Source organism: Pituophis catenifer, unplaced genomic scaffold (genome assembly GCF_029215685.1).
Source record: "Pituophis catenifer annectens isolate HBS135680 unplaced genomic scaffold, rPitCat1.0.hap2 SCAF_2, whole genome shotgun sequence".
In the NCBI taxonomy this organism is placed as follows: Eukaryota; Metazoa; Chordata; class Lepidosauria; order Squamata; family Colubridae; genus Pituophis; species Pituophis catenifer.
In genome coordinates this window covers 163,077,221-163,086,208 of record NW_027256882.1, presented here as the reverse complement: position 1 = coordinate 163,086,208, position 8,988 = coordinate 163,077,221, and the positions used below count along the sequence as shown (strand labels likewise).

General features: G+C 43.1%; 1 protein-coding gene across 1 annotated transcript; it reads right to left on the bottom strand.

The window, feature by feature from the left end:
• Positions 1-7,259: 7,259 nt before the first annotated feature.
• On the bottom strand, positions 7,260-8,717 carry HOXC5 (homeobox C5). Its single transcript, XM_070934951.1, has 2 exons — positions 8,243-8,717; positions 7,260-7,474 (listed from the first exon to the last, which is right to left on the bottom strand). Exons 1-2 carry the CDS (start codon positions 8,715-8,717, stop codon positions 7,260-7,262), a joined length of 690 nt encoding a protein of 229 aa, XP_070791052.1.
• Positions 8,718-8,988: the final 271 nt, after the last annotated feature.

Genomic DNA, 8,988 nt, shown 5'->3' with positions numbered 1-8,988 from the left:
CAGCCAAGCCTGAAAGTGAGGAGCAGAATGGATAAATAATTGTACAGGGCTATTTTTGGTGGCTGGAGATATATTAGACTGCAGACTCCCATTTCTCCAGCGAAAGGGTGATACGTGTCCATGCATCAGTGGAGAACTAGGTAAGGGTAAAAAGTCTGGTTAGAAGAACCATCAAGAATGGAAACACGTCTGTCATAGAACCTGTTCCTTTAAGAAAGGACTCTGAGAGGCTTAAGTCAGAAAAGGACCATTTAGCACACCTCTAGAAAACAGGATCTAGTCCCTTAAAGCTCCATGTCCTAATCTTCATGTAACAGATCTAAATGTTCTTCTGAGCACAAGCTTCTGCCTCAGCCTGTTGGAAACCTATTTAAGTGTCATTTGATTTTTATATTGTCCTATGGCAAGAGAGAGTCATGAGGAAGGAGATAATATCCACCAGGGGCTGTTCCCCTCCATCAGAGACACAACAGCAGCTTGTGTTGTTTTCACACAAAAGTAGAAAAAGAGGATGGGGGAAGAGGAATAATATCCTTTGTTGATTAACTCCCATATGCTCGTGTGTGTAGAAGAGCTGTTGACTATTGGAGGGCTTGTGGGAAGGCAACGGAGGAGGAGTGGGAGGTGATGACTTTTAATATTTTCCACTGCAGACTATTGTGAGCACCCCATCTCCTACAGAGAGTGGGAAGCAATTTGGTTCTCTCCTTTTTTTGGCAAGCTCCAATCAAAGTTATTCACTTCTCTTCGTGGTAAGATAGCACTTTTCAAATATCTCATAGATGCCCTATTTTGCAACCCATTGTCTCAACTTTCCCTGGGCAATTTGCTCTTCGGAAATAGAGGATACCTTCTGCACTACTGTTGAGATAGCTGTTTCCATTCATTGACACTCAGCCAATGCAATGTATGAAAAAAAAAAAAAAACAAAACAAAATTGTAAAGCACTGGATGTAGGCCTTCCAACACACATGGCCTTTTAAAATGCTAATCCTGTGCTAGCTAACTGGGTAGGCCTTAGGAAAGAAGGCTTTTGGTTGAGAAGGCCCTATGCTACTTTCTTTTCTGAATTTTCAACACAGATATAAGAAAAACAAGGTGAGATCAACATGAGCCGATTGTCATTTAATTTCCAACTAAGATGATAGGACTCCCTAGATCTACTCCTATTCTCTTTGTCTAGTTTAGGTGAATTATCCAAATTGTCATCCCAACAACTGTTAAGACCTGTATAGGCTCATACACAACCATTATATGTATAGACGCTTTTCTCCCTCGACTTGAATTGCTAAATTTAGGGGAAATTCTGGGAAAGGCACTGATCCATAAGAGGAGGAGGAGGATTGGGACAGCATGGAGGGAAATCCTAAAGAGAGAAGAAAGGTGCTGTCTTAAAATTTACCTAGGAGCAAATTAGGCCTTTCTAGAGTTGCCCTGAACCTTGATTTATGACAAGCTTCCTAGGTAACTTGGATTAGTGCATAAGATAATAGCAAAAGAAAAAGGGAGTAAGCATCTTGCATAGCACATTTGGTTCCTGGAGAAAGTCTTGTTGCTATGCTGGCAAATTGTTTGCCAGAGTCCACTTAGGTTGCAAAGGAGGTCTCTTGTTTGAAGTGTGCAAAGGCCAGATCTTCTTTCCTAGCCCATTCACCATCAATTAAAGTTCCTGGGAACCAGGGTGGCCAGGGAGCAGCCTTCAGCCATGATATCCATGGGAAAGCTCTGTCCGGCTTAACTGGCTCAGGCAAGCTAACACAAGGACATGTGTTTGAGGCCAAAGAGAGAAGCAAGTAGAAGAAAGCTGACTTAAGCAACACAAACAAAGGGACATTGCAATGCTCTGGCACACAACTTCCAGAGATATGGTGGTTTTAAAAAAAATCTCCTCATTTCCTGACTACACAAAGATGTGGTATTTTTGGCCTACCTCCAGCCTTTCTGAGGTGTTTCCACCTGACAACCTCTCTGGGAAGAACAGGACTGCCCTGTATGAACCCAACTGCAAGGCTCATGCATTATACCTTCTTTCCTTCCTTCCTTCCTTCTTCTTTCTTCTTTCTTTCTTTCTTTCTTTCTTTCTTTCTTTCTTTCGTTCGTTCTTTCTTTTGTTCTTTCTTTCTTTCTTTCCTTCTTTCTTTCTTTTTTTCTTTCTTTCTCTTTCTTTTTTCTTTCTTTCTTCCTCCTTCTCCTCCTCCTCCTCCTCCTCCTCCTCTTTCTTCCTCTTCTTCCTCCCCCTCCTCCATCATCCAAACCAGGACTCAAAACTTCTTAACTGAGTTTCTCTTTGGAAGAAACCTTTCTGACTCCCATTCCCCTCCATCCTCAACAACCAAAGTGGCAAAGGAAGCAACTGAGAAAGAAGGAGAAGGGAATAACCTCTGCTGAATCCCTGGAACACGCTTTAAGAAGGACCTTAACTTAATTTCCAGTTAGACCCAAGGAGGTAAATGGAGCGGGAGGCGGAGGTTGGGTGGGAGGGGTGGGGGGAAAGGTAGGACAGAGACCAAAAGTCTAGATCCCCACAGTCGGACAGCCTGTCAAAGCCTTCTCCTCGTGGGGGAAACAGAGCTAGAGGAAAAATCAGGGCTTCCAGCTTCCCACCACTTCGGGAGAAAAGGTGCAGCGGGTGGAAATCTTTCCATTCCCAGGGAAAACAGCTCCTACCTTACCACCCTCACCACAGCTCGACGCCCCATGTGAGAAAGCAGGGAGGATTTTGGAGGGGAAGCAGAGGCGCAAGGAAGGGAGAGAGAGAGAAAACAGCGCACTTACGGATCTCGCCAGGGATCCATTTGGGAAGATGTACCTTCCCAAACCGCAGCCCGAGACGTCGTAATCGCACTAACTGCCTTGGTCCCTCTGTCCCAGCGTTAAACAGCTCTAGCAGCTGCGATGGGAGACAGTTAAGATTATATATGATGTAAATATATTGTGGGTATGTCAGCTCCCCCAAACCATAAAACTTAGTTTAATGACATCACGTGCTCCGCGAGAGCCACTCAGGGCTTTTGCTTTGGGCAATCCACATAAATAACCTTCAAAAGTTTTAAACTGCTAAATTCAGTCAGAAGCCATTGGTATTTCTGCTAATGTTCTCAGGGAAAGTAAAAGCTTTGGCTGAAAAAAAGAAGGCCGGATTATTATTGTCCTTGTTATTCTCGCCTCTTCCCACCCACCCACCCCCAAAAGCTCACCCGCACACAGGCACAGATTTGGAACTTGGTGTCTGTCATTCTCCGCGCCCCCCCCCCCCCTTTTCTTGTTTGGAGGCTTTTTAAAAGTTCCCACTGTGTTGACATGGATGACTATGAAAGGTAAGCGATGTTTCATTTCCTTCTCGGCTTTTCAAGAATTCTTTAGGAAAAAAGGGGCTGAGTGAAAAGCGGGCAGAAATTGAGAGTTAGTGGGGGGGGAGGAGGAGGTCTTGCGCAGCAAAAGTCAACGACAAACCCAACCACCAAATATTAATCAGTCCTGAAAAATTACTTTTTAAAAAGACAGGAAAGTGGCCAAAATAGACCCACGTTGCTGGCTGGATAAACGAATAATTAATCATAAGGCAGTGTATCTCCCGGCTGGTTCGCCTTACGGTAATGGAAAAGTTGGAGCTGGTGCTGTGGGGCTTGCAAATTCTCTCTCTCCTCCTCCCCCCCTCTCCTTACGATAAAACAAAAGTACATCTGATTTTGTTAACCCTAACTTGTCAAGTTCAGTTATTCCTTGGCACATTTCCGACCAAATGAAAAGGAAGTGCCTTGGTTTGTGGAGCTGAGGGGAGGGAAGTCAAGACAAGCCAGAATAAATGAGACAGATGTAAAACAGCAAACCTTGGCTTAAGGTTAGAGAACAGTTATCCAAACATGTCTACATTTCTCCAATGCCTTAGTAAACACCTCTTAGATTTACATAGCAGAGTTTATGTTTTTCAAACATCTACACTCTCTCTCCTTCCCCTCCCCCCTTGTAGGCATGTTGTTGTGGTTATTGTTGTTTTTTAAAAAACTGCTCCTGTTTGGAAATTTTATACCATTTACAAGGCCATCTAGCATCACAAAGGAAAGAAATGGGGAGAGGGGGAACCAAAAACTTTTGATCTATCGGTATGTTGGCAAAATTTGACTTGTTAGTGGACAGAAAACCCAAATGAAATCAAGCTACCAATAGTGTTAAAAGCCAGAAAGGAGGAAAGAGGGGAAAAAAGGTTTTCAGGTAGACAGAAAATTGCAAATAAAACAATTGCCATTGCCTTAGTCACCTTATTATTATTTTATCTTGTCAATAATAAAAAGACAATGCTAAAAATACCAATGAACTCAGAGGAAGAGAACAGACATTTTGAGGTCAGAGACAGAAAGCTATGGGTTTTAGGAGTATCTTCAAAAGCTCCCACCATCCTGGAAAGTAACTTTTGCTTCAGGGGTTCAGGAAATTGCTCCCTTGTTTGAAATGGTGTCGGAGGAAAACAGTACAAAGGTTTACTGTGCTACTGAGATCATTCCCACGAATTCCCAAGCATGCATTTCTACTGTAAATAGCCCCAAAGACATGCCAGGCATGAGCAAGCTAGTTTGGGTGGGCTTGTGTGTGGTTTGAGAGAGAATTGGACAATTGCATTCCCCAGACTCACATTGATACATGCAATTCAATAAAACACATATATGGATCTACGTAGATACGCATGAAACATCTATGCACCGAGTTCTGCCAACCACACTTCCGGAGGCCTGCATCTATCCCAGTCAAATCAAATTTCCACCTAACTGGGTCCAGTAATACCACCAATAGGCAAACCAAATAAACAAATCAAAAAATATAGATGCATGTGAACATATAATATATATGCAAGAATATGCAAGTTTTGTATTGCATATTCTGGATACCTTTTGTCTTAAACCCAACACATAGAAATGTCCTCTTTGTTCTTTACTTTTTAGCCCATGTTCCTTGAGAGTAAAGTAAAAACCTGTCATTCTTATTTCGACTCCTTTTAATAATCACACACACTCAGAAAGTTCAGATATTGTCACCAATAGCCCAGTTTCTTACTGCACAGGTTTCACCCTAAGTCCATGGGAAGTTAACTGTGGGGCAGGAGGGAAAGAGGGAACTTTCCTTCCAGCTGAGTTGGAAGTATTATGATCAAATTCTTTAGAAATGTGATCTTGTTTGGACTGTTGTTATAAGGTGCAATGGAAAAGAAAACTCTTGAGAAACGATCCAGACAAGTTTTGAAGACACCAAACTAGGCTGTGTAAAAAGGAAAAGTTAAAACTAAAAAAAAACATTTTCCCTTCAATGAGGAAAGGGAGGGAATAGATCATCTGCATTTGACTTTATTTTACCTCAAATTATTCTGCTGTAATAATAATAATAATAATAATAATAATAATAATAATAATAAGCATTTTTTAATCTTCAGTTGACTGAGTTTCATGTTTAGTGAATAAAGTAAATAATAATAATAATACTTGCAGGGGCTAGAAATAGATAAGAGCCCATTTTGAAGTAATATTAATTGGATCTTTAAACTGATTTCTATTACATTTCCATTTTTGCTCATTGGACAGAGGTTTAAAGTTCCACTGATCTGAGCAGGCCTTTAAATCTAAAACTCAGGGACCCAATTAACTGAAAATGGAGTGTCCTGAATTATCCTAGATTTCAGTGAAAGCAATTGAAACTCAACCCTTTCACAGAAAATAGTTTGGTGTGCTAAAGTGAACACACCCTGCCTCACATTTGATGTACTTTATTGCCATAACAAAAATACTTAAAAATCAAATCAAATGAAGGAACTAAAAAGATATTAGACCTGGTGTTGGGCAGTGCTCAAGAAAAAAATGTTCCTTCATCCCCACCCACTCCAAACTTGGCCTTTAATCGTTGGAAGCATTCTTTATAGTTTATTTTGGTGAATATACGTATCTATGAATATTCATCTGTTCATTCATTCCCTTCATTCATTCCACGGGCTTTCACATATGATATTACAATCAATAAATATACTGTAGGTATTACAACAACAGGGAGAAGGAAGGGGGAAGAGACTAAAATTTAAATGGACTATATGTAAACAAAGTGTAATTTGAATAAGGATTGTATATATATGTACATACTACATTAATTACACAACAAATAAATACACTGGAATATTTAAGCCAAGTGAATTCACACTCTTTTCCCACCAACCCCCTCATTCCATTCCTCCACAGTGCTTTACTATTTTGCACAAGTATCTCCCAGGAGAGATGCGGAAATAGTGTTGCTCTTAGTCCGTTTCATTTTCTTTCATAGGCCAATAATACAAAAATAAGTAAATGGGGAGGGAATAAGATAATTACAGAAAACATTCCCAGCACTGAACAAACATATCCTGGAGCAAACAGATTTCCCAGGATTTTGTTGTTGTTTTTTTCCCCTTCCCTCCGGTTAAGAGCATCTAGGAAACGACTTCACGAGGCAATTTTTTTTTTATTCCACGCGCGCGAGACGTCAATATTGTCTCGAGACCATTAGCTCGCGCTTGCCCGATCCTAGGAGGCAAGTTTACTCGGGAGGCGGCGCCCCTCGGGCCGGCCGGCGGTAGGATTGGAGCCGCGAAGAAGTGCTCTCGTATCGCGTGGTCGCTTCGGGGGCGCAAAATCCGACTTGGACGCAAAGTATTAGTAGGCATTTTCAACAGACCTGAACTTTCCAAGACTTGCAATGGATAGAAGCCGAGGGCCGTAGTAGGACTTTCGGGAAATTGGAGAAGGGGAAAAAAAAAAAAAGAGAGAGAGAGAGAGAGAAAGTAGCGACGGTCGCACTCACCCCTCTTAATGCATAACTCGAGCTTCCCTTTTATTTTATTTTTATTTTTATTTCCTAAAGGGTGTCCTTGCTTAGGTTTAGCCCTAGGGGAAAGTCGTCCCTAGTAGACTCGGAGGGCGAACTTCGAGAGGGAGCAAGGCATTTCCTTCCCAGATCAGCGGGACCCAGGTTAGAGAGCAAGGGGGCCCGGTGGCAACTCCAGAAGGTTTTTTTCACCCTGAATTCTTGTTGGAAGCTAAAGACCCGGTCTGTTTGCATACTAATCAGAGGACGCCTTTGTCTGCCAGATTTGCAAGGGTATGTAGTCTGTCCCAGGCTGCTACCCTCCCTCCGCCCTTCCTTTTTTCCCACCTCCCAAAGAAAAAAAAGTTTTCTCAAGGTACAACGAGACGTGCTCTCATCCAGACGTGCTGACTATCCCGCCCCACCCCGCCCCGACCTTCTACCTAGACAGACTCCTTGCTTTTCAGTTTGGAATCTTTCTTCCATTTCATCCTCCGATTTTGAAACCAGATTTTGATCTGCCTCTCATTCAAACACAGGTTGTTGGCGATCTCTATGCGCCTCCGACGGGTGAGATAGCGGTTAAAGTGGAATTCTTTTTCTAGCTCCAGAGTCTGATAGCGAGTGTAGCTGGTCCTAGAACGTTTGCCATCTGCTTCTGGAAAAGAACAAGACACCGGATAAGGACGAGGGGGAGGGAAAGAATCACGTTATAAAGCAGGGCAGCAATGCCAAGGAAGGGAGAGACCAAATGTGCTAAAGAAAGCAAGAGGAAGGGGGACGGGGGTGGATGAGTGGGAAGGAGGTTTGGTTGACTCTCCCCCCCACCCCACATAACATTTATTATATTTCTGGTAAATCGAGGGTCCCGATTGTCTATACTTTTATCAAAGCTTTGGATTCCGTCTCAAGCAAGTCAGGCGGCGGGGGGGGGGGGAGGCGGCGCTCACCATTTAAAACCCGAGAAAGTGGAGCTAAAGTGTGGGAATTAAATTCAGGCATGTTCTTTCCTTCGAAAGAAGAGAAAAACGTGGCTTATGGGACGTGCAAAAGGTTCTTGCGGGGGTGGGGGATGGGGAAGACCCACTCTAAATAACCATAAGCTCATTTTCTTCCCCAGAAAGAGTGCGCTCGAAATTCAAGTTATTTCTTCCCCTTAAAATCTTTCTTCCTCCTTACTTCCTTTTCGACCCCCCCCCAATGGAATATTGCCTTTATACCCGTTTTGTTTCTATGATCCAATTATGCCGTCATAAATTTGGGCGTATATAGCCTCTAAGCCTTTTAGTGGACAGTTTTACGAGCAATTGATGCCTTAGTCGTAAAATTTACGACCCCGGTTTTTTTTCCCCCTTGTTATTTGCCCCGTATGGCCTATAAAACCAAGGCAAACCCTGTGAAACAAAATCGAGAAGCGAAAGTTTACCGTGGCTCATGTGTAGTTTGGTCATCCACGGATAGATTTGTGGTGGCTGCTGCGGCGACTGCTGAACAGGCTGGCCGCTGGGCTGGGCTGCTTGCACCGGTTCACTCTTGATTTCCCCACTGGTTTTAGATCTATCTTCCAACGGCGTGGGGTTGTTGGTGCCACCAGCCTTCTGACTGTAAATTCCTGGGTTTAGAGAAGCTTGGTCATCTCTGCCTAAAGTGTGCCCTGAAGATCCCATGACAGTACAGGAAGGCCGGTCAGGGTTAGATCTGGGGGTTGAAGACACGTCCACACCGTTCAGAGAGTTGGAAGCCCCAGATGAAGGGAATGTAATGCTCAGATCCAGCCCAGTGTAGCAGCACCTGGAGGGCTGAACCTCAGGCAGTGATCCATAATTCCCATAACTTTGCATGGAATACGCAGGAACATTTTGATTTTGCTTATAGAAGGAATTGGCTACGTAGGAACTCATGTCAGGAATTATATTTCCCCCCCACCCAGCTTCTCTCTCTCTCTCTTTCCCTCTCTCCCTCGCTCTCGCTCTCTCTCTCTCTCTCTCTCTCTCTCTCTCTCTCTCTCTCTCTTACACCCCTTTGATTAGACTTGATTTGTGGCCCTTTTGAAGTTCAGGGTTTTTTGTTCTCCAAAGTGCAGAATTTATAGGTGGGGATTCTTCTTTTCTTTATTCTATGTGCGCTGCCCAAATATGGGATGTTTAAAGAGAATCACGTGACAGTGTTGGC